Below are 17,892 nucleotides of genomic sequence, written 5' to 3'. Positions count from 1 at the left end.
TTACGAAATTATCATAACGTGGAACCGTAACATGGGCACAAGCCAATTGGCGAGATACGAAATTATCATAACGTGGAACCGTAAGATGGGTACAAGCCAACTGGCGAGAAATACCATACATTATTTGTAAATATACAGGCGAACTAAAAGACCTTTTGATTTTTCTATTACGGGCAAAGCCGTGCGGGTATCACTAGTAATAAATATATCAAGAAATGCTTTCGCCTCGTTTACTTGCTGACTCGCGATGCGTTCCGAAACCTGTGAGGCTTCTTTGAGTGTTTGTTGCTCCCACCCACTGACAATGAAGCGGTTTAATTGTGCTTGCATTCTACGTCTAAACCCAAGTAAAATTTTTTGATTAATTTTTCATAGACATTTTTTCTTACTTTTGGATAATTTTAGTTAATTTTTCCTTCAAAGAATATTACTGTTTAAATGAAACATTTTGAGTGTTCGTGAGTTTGTCGTGCAAAAAGATCACCTGCAACGTTTTAAAATGAATGAAGTCAAATGAACAAGTTAAATGAACGGATCAAAAGAATGAACGATCCTCTAATGAACGGATCATTAAAAAGAACGACATTGCCCACCTCTACTTTAAATTGACTCCGATCAAAACGGAATACATTTGTTTACGAACGCGCGAGAACTGCTACAACGACTGCTGCAGTTTAGGGAGATTACGATGGGTTTACTAACTGTAAAATAGTTTCTCGCCAAATATTGTTTTCACCAAAAGGTGCTATATGGAAGCGGGACAACTCCTGGGCGGGCGGTGAGGCCTATGCAGTGTTGCCAGATGGTCAAATCCAGATTTCCCCAATTTCCTTCCAACTTTTCCCCAAAAAGCGATGTTTTCTACCAAAATTCCCCAAATTCAAAAACTATTTTTCCACTAATATTTTCATAAAATGAATCTACTTCCTCTAATATTTTTGTCTCTTGAAAGCGTTTTTTTCCCCCAAATAGCCAAATTTTTTTATAAAATTCCCCAACTTTTTTTTTTCTTCGCATCTTCGCTTTTTTTTTAAATCTTCTTTATCTTGCTTTATTATCTTCTTTACTAATAATAAAGCTGAATGTCTCTCTGTCCGGAGGATGTCTGGATGTCTGGATGTCTGTAGGATGTCTGTGACGCGCATAGCGCCTAAACCGTTCGGCCGATTTTCATGAAATTTGGCACGAAGTTTTTATGTAGCATGAGGGTGTGCACCTCGAAGCGATTTTTCGAAAATTCGATGTGGTTCTTTTTTTATTCCAATTTTAAGAAAAAAAACTATCATAAATTACGAAATTATCATAACGTGTAACCGTAACATGGGCACAAGCCAATTGGCGAGATACGAAATTATCATAACGTGTAACCGTAACATGAGTACAAGCCAATTGACGAGAAAATTCACAATACATTATTTGTAAATACAGGCGAACCAAAAGACTTTTAATTTTTCTATTACGGGCGAAGCCGTGCGGGTACCACTAGTTACTAATAATAAAGCTGAAAGTCTGTCTGGATATCTCTCAGTACGGATCTCTTTCTGTCTGTCAGGATCTCTAGAGGATCACTAACTCGCATATAGCGCCAAGACCGTTCGGCTGATTTTCATGAAACTTGGCAAAGAATTAGTTTGTAGCATGGGGGTGTGTACCTTTAAGCGATTTTTCGAAAATTCGATTTTGTTCTTTTTCTATTCCAATTTTAAGAACTTTTCACCGAGCAAATTATCACAACGTGGGCGAGTAAATTACCAAAATATCATAACGTGGAACCGTAAACTGGGCAAGTAAGTCAATTGGCGAGAAATTCATCTTGCATTATTTGTAAATATACAAGAGGACCAAAAGACCTTTTAATTTTCTACTACGGGCAACTGACTAGTGCCACTACTCATAAATACAAGCGCCTGACCAAGAGATAAGAAATAACCAAATACTTTTTTTCTACTCGTATTTACTACTGTGCTTCTGTATGTGCATTTAAACTATGATTTTTGTATGTATTTATCCAAGAACACTCTTCATCACACTTGTTTTTACCTGATTCACGTATTAACTAGTTACTCACGCAGAACATTAATGCGAATTCCATAGCATAACATTCCACGTAATGCAAAATGCGAATTCCATAAAGTTCAGCAAAGCTAACCAATGCTGTTTGATACAAACCCACTACTTCTAGACGCAAATTTAAACACGAAAAAAATTCTTTTTTCCCCGAGGTTTGTTTTTCCCCAGGTTTTCCCCAAGGAAAAAATTTTTCCCCAAAGAATTCCCCTCAAAACCCATTTCCCCAAAAATTCCCCAGAGAGCACCAGATTTCCCCCAAAATGGGGAAATTTCCCCCAATCTGGCAACACTGGGCCTATGTCCTACACGTTCACAGACAGCACATGCTTACACACATACAAACACACGCTTAGATGCACACACGCATCTGCACACGCACACACGCCTTCATCCACACACACACGCCTACACACATACACGCAAGGACGGATACAAGGGAGGAGGCGATGAGGGCGATCGCCCCTCCCTTGAGGGGCCTTCCTATATTTTCTTTTTCGAATTAAGGTCCTAAAATAAAAGTAGGCCTTCTTTAAAATGACGTTAAGGAAATAATTGGGTTCAAATCCCCCTCTTGGAAACCTTTTGGAAACTGAAGTTCCGAAAAGCGCAATTTTTGACGACTTTCGATGATGTTAAGTGGAGGGGGTTGGAAAAATTCCGCCGAAAATATAACGAAATTGAATTTAACCTCTATTAGCAGAAAGCTTGGCTAAATGTCTATATTCTAATTGTTTAAAATGAAAATGATGTCTCTGGCACTCCCTTTTCAGCAGGTGTAAATCAGATTCGTAGTAAGAGGTCAAGTAAAAAAACAATCCCTCCCTCCTCTGGATCCGCCCTTGCATACACGCCTACATACACAGACATACGCCTGCACACACTCGCACGCCTACATACACACACAAACGCCTTCATACACCCACACACGAATACATACACAGACACACACACGCCTACATATACACACACACATGACTGCACGCACAATCGAGATGGAGAAAAAGATAAAAAATGTCAAAAATTTATTTATTTATTTATTTGTCATTCATTGCTTTATTGTACAAGCTTATTTGATTTCCGCTGAAAATAAAGCACGAAAAAAGCGTCAAATTCCAACAGTTCCCTATTGTTAGTACGAAATCCAAAACGCGTTTCTTCGAGCATCTCAAAAACTTATCTCTGCATATACTACTGCTCTTTACCTTCCCAAGGCAGCACATACCTTGTTTTATAAGAACCCCATATTTCCTTCATGAGAGTCCTGTCGAAGGTCTTCAGCTCCACGTAGCACTGAGGAGATTCTTCGTCCAAACGGTCACTGTGAATCCCATCAATCTCCACTTTGTAAGCCAGAGTATAATCACTCAATTTAGATTGGACGACAATGCAAAATTCCTCCAGTTCATGTGTCGTTGAATCCACTCTTGGTTCTCCTCCTGGCTGATCTGTTAAATAAGAAATAGGTGATGATTTCAAATCGTTATAAAGATAATAATTATACATTCCATCTGCGCTGCTCAAAACTACAGTAGAACCTCTCAGTAAGGGACACTAAGGGGACCAGACTTTTGTTCCTTAGAGGTGTCCCTAATTCGGAGGTGAATGAATTGATGCTTACACTAAGTAGCATAATATCACAATAAGCATTAACTATTAAGACTTAACATTAAATACTGAAAATGTCTTATTATGTTAAATAAAATTCATAATTATTTTAATTTCTAAGTTTATATTATTTTATTAATTAAAATTTAATAAAAAAATTTGTAATGGCAAAGTTTTGTAGCATACAGAAATAATTTTGAAGTAATTCATTACATGTAAATGCTTTATGTTTTCCTTGATGAAACGAAACCCTTTGGATTACTTATTCAGTTGTAATGGAGGTACTTAGATTTTCTTCCGCTCATGTTCACTTGTAAGTATTAATGAATATTTTAAAACATGTTGTTATATACATTTATATTTTTGTTGATTTGCATTTGATGAGGCTCCAATTGTAAATGTTTTTGGGCTTATCGAATTAATTTAAAGTTATCCTACATAGCTATGTGCGCGGTGTACTATTTGTTGCAACTAACTGAAACTGATTAATTACGCAAAAGAAATAAGATTTATATTTGAGAAGCAATCACAGAAAAGTTATCTCGAAATACTTGGATGTACATACATTTTGGTTCAAAGAGAAAAAAAAACAATTGTTTAATTCATTAAAAATATGGTAATGCAAATATTTTCTAGTATTGTAATATGCTTCACAAAAAATGTGCCAGTATTATTTATCTTTTTTTATTATAATTTATTCATTCATTTAAAAAAATTTTATACCATTAGAAAATGACCATGTTATCTATTAGTAAGAACAGTTATGCAATTAATTCATCTGCTTATTAATTTTGTTAAATGTGGTTAAAAATAAAAAAAATTCCTTGACATTAGTTATTCCGAAAATAACATTTCCTTCGTGGATATACTAGTTTAATGTAGGACAGTCAGGAGGAATGAGTCAGTGGCAAAAATGGAACAGCTGTATTTACATGCCGAAATAAAAAGTAATATTATTTCATGTCATCGTTTTAAAAGTGATCATTTTTTAAATACTACACTGTAAAAAATCTCGGAAAACTCTCTGAATATACAAAAAATTCCGTAATACACAGATTCGTATGCCCTCAGCAGTTTTCTGTTATAATCAAAAACCTTTCCCGTTTAGCAAGAAAGTAAGAGTCGACGCATGCGCAGCTCACACGGCAATTTTATAGTCCAGCAGCAAATCCAAACTGAGACTTTCGAAAGCACGCAATGAAAACAAGTGCTGACTCATGTATGCGAAGTAACACTCATCAAGGGGATTAGTAGAAGTTTTGTTCCTCGCATGAATTCACTGAAGATAATTTTAAAGTCTTATATTTTCTTGCTTATGTATCGTCATGAGATTGAATTTGAAGCTATGTCACTTATTTTTAAGTACGAAGTGCAAATTCTCGACGCATGCTCGCGGAAGGAATACAAACTGAAATTAAAAACCAAATAACTGCCGAGAGGACGCCATGTAAATTTGTTGCGTCGCATAACTTGTGTAGGTAATTTACTTTTTTCTTGGATACTTTTCTTCTTTCTACCAAATGGGTAATTTTTGTTGGCAGAATTTTATTCTGTCATAAAAATCACCTTTTTGGTGACCAAAGCCTGCAAAAGACCACCACCGACGAATAGGTAAGTCGCTTTGCAACTCTATTACTTTAAAGAGATTTAGTTCATATAAATCTCGTTAAAAAAAACTATTTTCCTCAGTATCATTTTTTCGTTGTGAACTATTGCAATTTGAAAATATTTTACATTACATAGAACACATATTTAAAGTGCAAGTGTGTCTAGTTTTATTCTGTAAAATTTATGAATTGAAGATTATAAAAAACTTTAAATAAGTGTTATTGTGTACTTTGTTTTTATGTGTCAATCTCAGTTAATATTTGGCTGAACATTTATGTATTAAGCATTATGAATTAAATGTTATAATATGCAAATTGTCAGGTTTGATAGTTCGTCTTTAAGGTTGCATGTTTTCATTCTCTTGTAAACAGTGTAGCTAGATTGTATGAAGTAAAAAAAAACTATCTCTTGTAATTAGGAACATAGTGCTTCAGTATTATCTAAATGACGATATCTCTTTAAATATTTGCATTAGCGAAACGCTTTAAATTAGTTAAATGTGTATTAATTTCTTTAACAAATAGATACATATATGTATTTAAAAGTGTCTTCATTTTTTTCGTTTTACGAGCCTCAATTTTACCAAAAGCAAAAAAAAAAGACTTAATAAAATAATTTTGTATTTTTACACCATATTAAAGTATTTGACTTATAATTTATATGATACTATGATTTATAATGTATATGATACTTTGATTTATAATTTATATTATATATGAAATATTATTTATCTCAGCAGAGCTTCATTAGTACGATTTATTTTAGTTGCAATGTACCTGCTCTTAAGGGAAAGAAGCTGCAATTATAACAAACAAGAATTATTTTTCAATAATATATTTTTGTATATATATGAAATACACAAGCAATGAATAGCAATGAGAAAAAGAAAATTAAAAGTAGCAATTATTAGAATAAAGTTGAAAGGTTGAATTCGGAGCTCATCAGCCGTGGAAGATTCGATAAATATGGTCAAAAGACCAAAAAATATTAAACTATTTACTAAATAGAGAGTTTTTAAGCTCTAATATATGCATTACATTGGGCCAAACGCACCATATGCTAAACTATATGCAATAAACAAGAGCTTAAACCTAAAATTAAAAGTAGGGTTTTTTTTACCTTGGCTAAATTAAGAAACAAGTCCCTATAATTTGTCGTCCTCAGGACAGTACCTACTGCATGCATACTAGTTTAATGTAGGACAGTCAGGAGGAATGAGTCAGTGGCAAAAATGGAACAGCTGCATTTACATGCCAAAATAAAAAGTAATATTATTTCATGTCATTGTTTTAAAAGTGATCATTTTTAAAAAACTATGTTATTAATATACAATGTACATATATGGGGAAGACGAGGGGCGTTCATCACGCAGACTGTGCCATTGACATTTTCAGGAGGTTGCTTTTTCAAGGGGGGGTGGGTGCTTCATAGCATTTTATGGCTGCACCATCACTCTCATGGTGGGGGGGGGGGGGATTCTCGTATATATGAAATGGAATAATCATGTAATAGAGTTCAATGTTTTAATAAATAAAATATATAATGCATTTTGCGCACACTGTAAAAATAAAATCAGTAACCTATTTTGAATAAGTATTTATATTTGTGATAAGCTGGAAAAGGCAAGAACAGAAGAATCAACCCGAATGGTTCCAGCAGGGTTACTTGGTGTCATATTTAAATTCATCAATTTCTCTGTTGGTACTTTTCGGTACACTTTGTTCGTCAGAGAAATTGACTTGAGGTGAACGAATTCCGGAACGCGAAGGGTAGGTAAGTCCTGTCAAATTTTATTCGAAAATAAAAGCTATCAAGTTTGATACAAGATATGTTTTTAAGTTCTGCATTAAAAATACAATATGTTGATAGTTTTGTCTTGAAAATATTGAGAGAAAAACTGAAGTTTAAGATTGTTTAACAAACAATCTCCACTTTTCAGAAGGTACCCCCACTCCAATTCCCCGACGATTTTGTGATTAGGAATGAAACTATTAGATTATTTCATAATTTTTCAAAAATTTATAACTGTGCATATGTTATGCTGTTAACCATGCTATTTGTCATTAGAAATTCAAAAAAAAAAAAAAATCCACGAATGATTCTAAAATTGCTTGTATTATTGCTCTTAGATATGAAAGAATTGAAACTGAATGGTATGCAATACTATAATAAAGAATTATATTTTAGAAAAAATCACGGAAAAAGGATTCCGAAATTCTCGGAAACGTTTTTGAAAATTGTTTGGAGAATTCCGAAATACTCGGAAACGTTTTCGAAACTTTCATGAACCGCAGCTGCACAGAATACTCAGAAACTTTTCTGGAAATTACGGAAAGAGGATTCCGAAATACTCAGAAACGTTTCTGAAAATTACAGAAAGAGGATTCCGAAATACTCAGACACGTTTCTGGACATTACAGAAAGAGGATTCCGAAATACTCAGAAACGTTTCTGAAAATTACAGAAAGAGGATTCCGAAATACTCAGACACGTTTCTGGACATTACAGAAAGAGGATTCCGAAATACTCAGAAACGTTTTTGAAACTTTCATGAACCACAGCTGCACGATATACTCAGAAACGTTTCCGGATTTTTTTTACAGTCTATAACGCAGTTCTGTTGCGGTTTTTATGTCGAACCTCCATATATCGAACTTCCACATATCGAAATTTTCTATATATCGAAATCCCAGAAAATTTCTATTTTCATTACATAGAAAAATTGTTTCTATATATCGAAAAAATCTCTATATATTGAATTTTTTTTCGAGACATTTGTAGATTTTTTTTCCTCTTTAGACTGTTTGTCTCATGAAAAATAAAGGCTAGGGGAGAAAATTATATTCACTAAAGGTTGCTACGAAACTCGAAAGGAATCTGGTGTTGAGGGGTGTATAGATAGGTTGTCGTTTCGTTCTAGAATTCTTAAATTCCTTCAAGTTTGTTTCAAATATCTTAGTTGTAACCAGTAACATTGTAAAATCAGTTTCAATTCGTCCCTTTTGTCTATTGATTATCGTTCCTAGTCGTTTTATCTGCAGTAAAAATCATTCAAGTTACGTAGATTAGATTTTTACTTTTCTCTCGATTTGTCAAAACGAAAATCTCTTCATGTTGCAGATCAAGTTGAATTGCCGAAGAATGAAGATGTATGAAGGCGCAAAAATGTAATTTCTGTTACTTTTTTAATTATCAACTTTCATTTAATATGATGCTCGTATAAATTAGAAATTAGGTTTCATACACGAAAATTAGCTTTAATTTTAATGTTTTAGGTGATTTATAGGATAAAATAAGATTGTTTCTATATATCGAAATTTCTACATATCGAATTTTTTCCCGGCAATTTGCTACTTCAATATATGGAGGTCCGACTGTAGTTCGTTTTCATGTACAACATTTACGGCAAGTATCAGGTTTTAAAAATTTGAAATAGAATTTAAATCTGGACAAATTCCCCATCGTTACAAGACAGTGATATTACTGTCTTTCCTACCAACGAAAATATAAATTTTTACAAAAATATAAGAAAATAAAATGAAGCTGTGTGACGTGCATCTTTCAATGTAAGTTACTTTTATCCAATTTTAATCCATGGCATGGTACTAAATCGCCATGGGAAGTGCAAGCAGACACATTTTGTAAAGTAATTTATACTAAGCGAATGTTTTCTACAAAATGTGCTTGCATACCTGAACACTTACAAAAATTTATAAAATGAGTCTACCTAACACGTGATACCTTGATACGAAAAACACCGCCAGAAAACCGAAAAGGGGCCGTGGTGGCCCGATCGGTAAATGTCGGATTCGGGGCCAGAAGGTCCTGAGTTCGAACCTCGATGGTCGAAGATGCACCGTCGTCATTAAAGGGGACTGGGCGACGTTAAATATGCTCGTGGTCTCAATGTCCTCCAAGTGAAACGATACCTCTGGGGGTGCTAGCACCAGGTAGCTATTAGCTCCTGGTCTAGTTCTAAGTTCTCATTAACTGTTCGATCCGGTGATGGTGCTGCCATCTATCGGTATAAAAAATAATGGAGGCAAGGCACTTAGTATGCGGTCCTCGACATAAATACAGTTGTAGTCAATTGTGACTCGGAATCGACATCGAAAACCGAAAAACGGAATGTTAACGTCTATTAATAACAATGACTGAATTCTTTATTTTCTGTACTGTTAAAAGATTAGTGTGCCGATCGACGGAGAAAAAGCGAGGTCAGATCTGAGGAAAATCCAGATGGTGCTGCGTCCTGGGAGCACGTTATGTTTCTCAATCAGACTCGTTTTAAATCAGGGATTACATGCTAATTTCGCTGCTTAAAAGCCCCGTTTTTCGGATCGAACTTATTTCATTGTAAAAGATAGATTCTGGAACAAGTTTTATGTCTGGCAGGGGTGTTAATTTATTTTTCGAAGCCACAAAAACATTACATGACTTATCTTTAATGAATATAATACACTATAAGCTTTTAAAGCATTTTTTTTAAAAATAATTTATTGAAATTTTAGCACTAGTTTGTTAGCAATTATGGTTTCGTATTTTACTTTATTTCGTCAGATATTTCATTGGCAATTGGCGTGACCTTTCATCGTTCCTGGAAAGATAAAAGGAAACTGGGTAGTAAAATTTGTCAAAAGAAATTTTTGAAGGACTGCATGTCTCTTATTTAATTATTAAACCTGCTTCTGAATTATTTCAGCTAATTAAAATACCATTCGCTAAAAGTTGCAGTCCAAATTTGCAAATTTGATACAAAATAGAGAAGTTAGTAAATTTAGAATTTATTTCACGATTTAAAAACAAAAGAATAGTTTAGAGAAGTTGTTTTTTAAAGGATTTTGTGTCATTATGAGGGTTGCGTTTTGGGGGGTGTTTGGTAAAATTTCAGGTGGGGAAGAGCATGACTTTTGGGGGTGGGTACCTCTTGTTAAAGTTACTGCATTCTACTCGGTAAATAAATATTCCGGTAATTTAATCAAATAATATTAGCTAAATCAGGGGGGCTGTCGGGGGGAGTGGAAATGGGGGAGGGCTCATGATGGAGACTACCGAGGAGGGGGTGGAGAGGTTATGGTGCATACAGCACCATTGAAATTTTTAGAGAAAATCAGAGTTTTACTCCTTAAGTCAGTGGCGTCATTAGGGGGGCGGTCCGGTCCGGATGCCCCCCTTCGAGGGGGGTGACACCCAAAGTGGAATCGCAAGTTTCTGAAAAATATGAAGCTAAAATGCATTTTTAAGGCTACAAATTGCGAATTTTTCTGGAAGTAAACCCCCAGGACCCCCTTCTTCCACCCCACATCATGGGGTGAATACTATACTCAGGATTAGGTTCATATTGACAGTACTTGGACTGAAAATTGTATGCATTTCATGCTTACAATGAATATTATTATTATTTTTTTTTTTTGTCGAAGGGGAGGGGGTAGGCGTGACACCACAAATTGGCGCCCCGGGTGTCACCCATGCTAGGTACGCCACTGCTTGCGTTTCTCCTCATCGTCGGTAACTTTGGAAAGCGAAACGTTTTCTTTGCCTGATCCGTAACCACTTTTGCACCCTGGTAGAAAACAAGATGTAGCTTTTTTTCTCTTAATATTTGACTTCGATATGTCCATTAAAATATTTTTAAACTCTTTCATAATTATTTTACGAAATGCGGAAAAACAACAGTAACGCATAACCGAATTATAACTAAATCCCGCATCAACTAATGTGAACTTCGTCATAAGTAACGTGCACGTGCTCTCTAACCGCACTGCCCTCTAGCGGAATTCCTCAATTTCGTCCTCAAGAATCGCGGGGAAAACAGCGGCGGTCGGCGCACTACTCTTTCTAGGCACTATAGTACGGTGGACAATCTGTTTAGTTTTTGAACCATTGAGGATGATTTTCAATTAATCTGAAACTATTGTAACGGTGTCCAATAAGCATAGCTTCCATATATGTGTGCATGATAAAAGCCATTGAATTCTATCCAGGACTCTTTCTAGGAAGACATTCCATGTTTTTTTTTCCAGAATGAAATTTATGTGAAGAGTTTTTTAGTACTATAGCATGGTTGGGGTAAACAAAAACTTCTAAAGTAGCATTCTAAGCTAAGGTTTCATATTCGAAGTATCACGTAAAAGGTTGTCCCACAAAATGTGCAAAAGACAATCATTTGTCTTTGCATTAAGACACTGGATGTGCCGCCCGTCTGATTCAACAGCAGACAACGTGCCAGTGGACACGACAGAACCCCAACAACATGCCTCATACTTTTTCGTTTTTACTAGATGTTATTTCTTCTGCAAATGCTCTACTTTCTGCGCTATTTACAAGGATTTAAGCCTTGAGAGTGGTGTGAGTGCAATTTTTTACCCTCATTAAGATAGAATTCATCCATTTAATTATCTAAAAGATATATTACATTGAGAAGCAACCGGGAAACGCCGCGTAGTAAGCTAGTAAATAAATAAAATACCTGAAATCATGTATTCTTCAAACTTGTATCCCCAGGCTGAGCTTCTTTTATTTTGCTCCGATACTTCGCTTCCCGAATCGTTAAACACGGCAACCATGTAAATTCTTCCCTTGAATCTCGTGGCACAGATGGACCATTTATCTTCTGGATTATCAATGTCCAAAAGCATGATTTTCTTCAGAGTACCTCTGTGGGATATGAAATCAACACGGCTGAAATAAGAAAAATATTTCATATTATCTAGGAGATTCAGTAGAAGGTTTTGCATATTGTTATGAGTCTGGCACACTGCAAGAAATTCCATAAATAAGGACACAGCTCTTACGAAAACACAGGAAATTTATTCACTTTTTTTAATAAGAACAAAAACAAACGTTGCAGAAAATAAGGAAAATAAAACCCAATAGAAAAATTCTGCAAAATCAAATTTTGTACCTGAATATCGGAAAAAAACCGCATTCAAAATTCAGTTCGCTTACCACAACAGTCTCACAATAACGTAGCTATCGACATTGTCGGCCAGCGCCCTCTCGAGTTAACTTACCCCGCCATCTATTAGGAGTTCATAGAACTAAACTTACCCCGCCATCTGTTAGGAATTCATAGAACTAAACAATTAATTAAACATTTAATTTGCAATTACAAATATTTCTGGAATGCGATTGAACGGGATAAAAAGTATCCTATGTACGTCTCCTGTAGGGTTTCGAATCCCGCGGGATCCCGCATGATATTTAGCGGGATTAATCCCGCAGGATCGAGAGCCAAATCCCCGGGATTTCCAATCCTGCAATTTTTTTTTTTTTTTTCCGATGCAAAGTTTTCTCAACTTGTGCCGCTAATAAAACGACAATTTTCACGAGCATCATCTGAAATTTGAACCACCTCGTATGTCTGTATATGATGAACGGTGGATTTACCATTTAAGAACACAATAAAAAGCGAATGTTTTTTTTTTAATTTTTGTATTTATTTATTTTTTTTATTATTGAGATTGAATTGGTATTCTCAGGGGTCTCAGTTTTCATAAATTTAACTTTTGAGAAAAGGCGTAAAATTTATAAACATTTTCATAACCATGACTAAAATTTAAAATCTAGAAAATTACGCTTTTTAAAAAATTGAAAAATAGTAATTCAGATTGCAACACCCTCTGGAATAGCCAGAATGCAATGTTGGAGCTCTTCTGTAAGCTTAAGGAAGGCATTCAAAAAGAGCCCGACTAATTAAGAGACCCTAGGCCCACAATGTTTTGGAGGCCCCGTGAAAACTCTTTAGCGCAATGCAACGGTTGTTTTACTGGTTTGGGGACTGCCTGAACGCATTTTTGGCTTTGGGGCCCCCTTTGTTTATTACAGAACTATGTAAATCATGTGCATTTATGAATCCTTTTTGGGGCTCCACATTATTGTGACATTAAATTTGCTACTGGCAGAATGAAAAAAGATGTTTTTTTTTTTTTTTCAATTAACGAGTCATACTTTATTATTATTTTGAAAATACACGTATTTTTTTTGTATAGTTCTAATGCTATACATAACTCTTTAAGTAATTTGGGGCCCCTTAGGAAGATAGGGCCTCAGGCCCAGGCCTAGTCGGCCTGTGCTGTAGTGAGGTCGTGCACTCAAAACCTTAAACTTACTAAAAGTTCACAATATCTTTCTTGAAAGAAGAAAGCAATGAAAAGTCCGACATTGTTTATGTATTTGTCACGACTCTAAAAGAGGCAACAGAAACTTGTATGAAGCACAGGATGACTCGTTTGAAAGTGTAGTAAGTTAAACTGCTCAAGAAGCTCAAGTTTTTGAATGTCTCTTTAAAGTGAGAGGTGAAATCAACGAAGTTATCCAAAAAACTTTCACTCAGACTGTGACTCGATATAACCAACTAGCATTTACTCTTTCTGTAATAAATCAAATGCATTGATACAATGACCAACATTAACGCAGAAACAAGGGTATTCTAATTACAAGTTAAATTGGATAGAGCAAAACACATATCCAATTGACATCCTTTTTCTTTGAAATCTTGATCAAAAACTCAGCATAAGAAAAGAAAAACCTATTTCAAAAGGTGATGAAGTTAATGAGGATTCATATGCAGAAGAGTACACCCGCATGTAAATCGCTAAGAATTTTTTTACTAGTTTATTTATTTATTTATTAAAAGTTTTTTTTAAGTTTATTTTATCTATTTTTATTTATTTTTTATTTTAAAGCGAATACTGAGATGCCTTTTCATCTTTGTTAAAATTAATTAAGTTTTTAAACTTAATAATTAGTTATTAAAACATTAAAAATAATATTATTATTAAAAATATTAGATTAATATTGCTTTCCTTGCAGTCACTTACAGGTGCAGCAAGGGGAGGCGTAGTGCAATGCCTGAAAGCTTACTGGACATAAACGTGAGATTAATAATTTTCGTGATGTATTTTGTAGCTTTTCCCTGTCTGATTAATTAAATTTTTTTTTGTAAGTCAGGGGGTGAACCACCCTGCCGGCAATCATGGACATAAGCATGATATTAATATCTTTCGTGATTTACTTAGTAGTTAAAGTATTATATAGTTTCTCCTGTGTTTAAAATGAATTTTATTTTATTCAACACAAATTATTATTTTAAGAAATTTAAATAAAATGAGTTTAAAAAAAACATTTATAAACAAATTAATTTGAATTTTGACATCTGGAATTCAGATTATGTTTTTCACAATCACGAGTGTGTGTGTGTATGTAGGCGTGTGTGTTTGTGTCTGTATGCAGGTATGAGTGTGTGGGTAGTTGTGTGTGTGTATGAGTGTTTGTGATGGGGGGAATGCGTATGTGTGTAGGTATATATGTAGATGTCTGTATGTATGCGTGTGTGTGTATGTGTATGTGTGTAGGTGTATGCATGTGTGTTTATGTGTTTGTACGTGCGTGTATGTATGCGTGTAAGTGTAGGATATTGACGCAACCTGGAGATGGCTTTTGCTATAGGAGCAGCATCGTGAGGAGCCGGTAGACGGTGATGCTGCAGAGGGTGCTAGTGGGAAAATAAAATGATGACATATCGAAGCAGTCAAATGAAAGCAATAAGCAATCGTGATTGCTCAATAAAAAAAAATATTTTTACACTTCTATTTTTTTTTATTTTTCAAAAACCGTAATGGAGGGGGGGGGGTGCGAGTGCACCTATGATCTGGCCCCCTCAGTTTTTCGAGGCACTAGCTGCCTCTGTAAAAGATTACAAACCTTACTTAACATAATTCAGTGATGAAATGTGGTTTGGAGCTATTTGAACGCCGGGTTCAAGTAGCCCCATTTTGAGTCAATCAGTGCACTTTTACTAACTTATATTAGTTGCTGTGTTAATTATATAGCTATAACCTTAAAACACTGTTATTTTATTAAGAAATAAAATGCAAACATAAAACTATTTTGACCTTGATAATATCAGATATTTCCCTGAACTTATATGCAAAGTTTGCACACACAAAAAACAACTGTTTAGACAACTTGCAATCATAACCTCAATCAGAAAAAGGTGGGAATAGCAGAAACTTTGTTTCATGCTCCAGCTTCTACCTAGTACAGCTACCTGTCATGGAGAAAGTTTTTTACGTCTATACATTGAGCTATATAGAACCAGAACGGATTTTAAACACTTTTTTCTCATGGGTTCATGTAGTGCCTGGAGGCTCAAGTAGCCCCACTTTACGGTACTATAAAGGCCTACTAACAAGAAAATCCTAGGCAACCAGCTGGCTTGATTGTTTACCAAACTTTCTGTAATGAATACCTTCGCCGTCCCCTAGTTATAATCACCTAATGGGTGTCGACACCCCCCCCCCCCCTTTCAAGAAAGGCTTTTTGATTTTGCAAATAAGCTTTTGTTCCCTCAAGATAGTTTTCAAAAATTGAAAGCACACGATTTGATCAACATCATTTCGTTTAGCATTAAATGGGAGAAAATTAATCTTTTTGAATTTTTAAAAAATGTGGTAGTAATCTCACTTTTAAAATCGCAATTATTTGAAAGTTTGATTTTCAGACTGAATTTCTAACGTTGTATGCATCTTAGGTTTACAATAAAATACAGTATCAGAATTTCATAGAAAGGATCTAATATTTAATCTCTGTTTAGGGGCTTTTCCCCCTTCCAATGGAGGGATTGAAAAAAAAATAAATACATAAATAAAAAGCTAGAGTCGTGCAGTTGGAGTCGGGCTTTTCAAAACCCAGTAGTCGGAGTTGGCCATTTTCCCTCCGACTCCGCAGCCCTAAATTTTTCATAGCGAATCTTTACTAAATTAATAAAGCTGAAAGTCTCTCTGTCTGGATCTCTGTCTGTCTGGATGTCTGTGACGCGCATAGCAACTAGACCGTTCGGCTGATTTTATGAAATTTGCCACAAAATTAGTTTGTAGCATGGGGGTGTGCATCTCGAAGCGATTTTTCAAAAATTCAATTTTGTTCTTTTTCTATTCCAAGTTTAAGAACATTTTCCCTAGCAAAATTATCATAGAGTGGACGAGTAAATTACCAAGTTATCATAACGTGGAACTGTAACATGGGCAAGCCAATTGGCGAGAAAAACACCGTATATTATTTGTAAATATACAGGCGAACCAAAAGACCTTTTAATTTTCTACTACGGGCAAAGCCGTGCGGGTACCACTAGTAATAATATAAATCACAACATGCAGAAAACACAACTAATAACATTATTTCATAAAAGCACATACTTATCTTCCTTAAAAAGTTTAAACTTGTCTTCAACAATCCATTTCAATATGTGATCCATTTTTTCGGAATCGTCCAATATATCTGCTCTTGCTTGATATGAAGGGTTTGTGAGTCCAACATTTAAATCCAAGTATACTGGATTGTCGCGCGGCACGTAAAATTTCAGTTCAGATGCATCATGAAAATATACTCTGTCTTTGTTAATAGAAAAGCTACCGATTTCTTTTGTAGATGTGAGTTCTGCCTTTTTCTCTCTAGTGGTAAGGGGCAGCGAAAATGTTTTCACCACGTTTTTTTCGGTCTTTTTCGACATGTTCACTGTATTTGTAGCCTAGTTGACTGCATTTGTAGCCTAGTATATTACAATTATGTTCTTCCTTCTGCTTTCTCAATCCTTTCCTTCTAGAATTCAATTTATTTATGAACACTATTGAGCAAAACTGAAAGAGTAGAAGTCTACCGGACGCAGGTATACTCTGACAATAGATGTGTCAAAATCACCAGAAGTTTTCCAATATTCTAAGTATATAGTTAAGACCTCTTTGACAGAAGAAGAATAAACTGACTATTCTTGGTAAATTCTTAAATTAAGACTGAATTCTAATATGAAATAAAATAGTTATTAACAAGCACGCGATTGATTCCTTTTGGCTATGCATGAAAAGTAAACACATTTTAAAAATTGAATTAACTGCAAATAGAATATATTTCCCAAGATCAATTAAAAATTTTTAACGCATACTCCATAATCTATTGCTACGTGAACATCAATTCACGCAAAATATTGTTTTTAAATTAGCGAAAATCGGCTTTACGCCAAATAACACTTCTCGAACACTTCTCCATTCAAAAACTCGAGAAGAAAATGAACGATTTAACAATCTACAAGGAAGCAGCTTCTGTTTATTCCGAGAGAGAAATTATCGGGTCACCTTCCGGACTCTACTTATTTTACTTGTTTTTCTTGCTCTGATTATAGTGCGTAGAAAGAGTAGTGACGAAAAATGAGATCAAATTTGGAAAATCTAGATGGCGCAGGAAGCACGCTATTTTAAAAGCGCCGTTTTTCGGATTGAACTTATTTCAGCGTCAATGACAGGGGTTCGAGGGCCGGGCAATGCAGGCTAGCGCCCAGGACCCTGAAGTAAAATTTACTACCTTCGGATTCCAAAACCATCAACCACTAAGGCTATAAAATCTACAGAAGAAAAGGTATAAGCAGTTTTATGCAAAGGAACATCAATATTAAATCCGAAATTCATTGTCTGCTTCGAGATTAAAGTTTTGATTAGCCTGAATAAAATCTTTGTTAAGAGAGATCTGTTGTCATTTTCTTTCTCGACGGTGAACAAATAAATTCTTGCTCTTGTTTTGAGGTAAAAATTTCCCCTTTTGATTATTTTTTGGTCA

At 35.0% G+C, this 17,892-nt stretch overlaps 1 protein-coding gene across 1 annotated transcript in view; it reads right to left on the bottom strand.

The window, feature by feature from the left end:
• LOC129228159 (decapping and exoribonuclease protein-like) overlaps positions 1-17,339 on the bottom strand; it is a 29,777-nt gene extending 12,438 nt beyond the window's left edge. Inside the window, exons 1-3 of the mRNA XM_054862814.1 lie at positions 16,482-17,339; positions 11,753-11,964; positions 3,293-3,515 (exon numbers count right to left, since the gene is read on the bottom strand). Coding sequence (XP_054718789.1) covers positions 3,293-3,515; positions 11,753-11,964; positions 16,482-16,795 — 749 coding nt within the window. The 5' untranslated portion in view covers positions 16,796-17,339. The remainder of the gene's footprint in view (positions 1-3,292; positions 3,516-11,752; positions 11,965-16,481) is intronic.
• Between the last annotated feature and the right edge of the window lie 553 nt (positions 17,340-17,892).

This window comes from Uloborus diversus, chromosome 8 (genome assembly GCF_026930045.1).
Source record: "Uloborus diversus isolate 005 chromosome 8, Udiv.v.3.1, whole genome shotgun sequence".
NCBI lineage: Eukaryota > Metazoa > Arthropoda > Arachnida > Araneae > Uloboridae > Uloborus > Uloborus diversus.
This window is presented reverse-complemented; position numbering and strand designations above follow the sequence as displayed.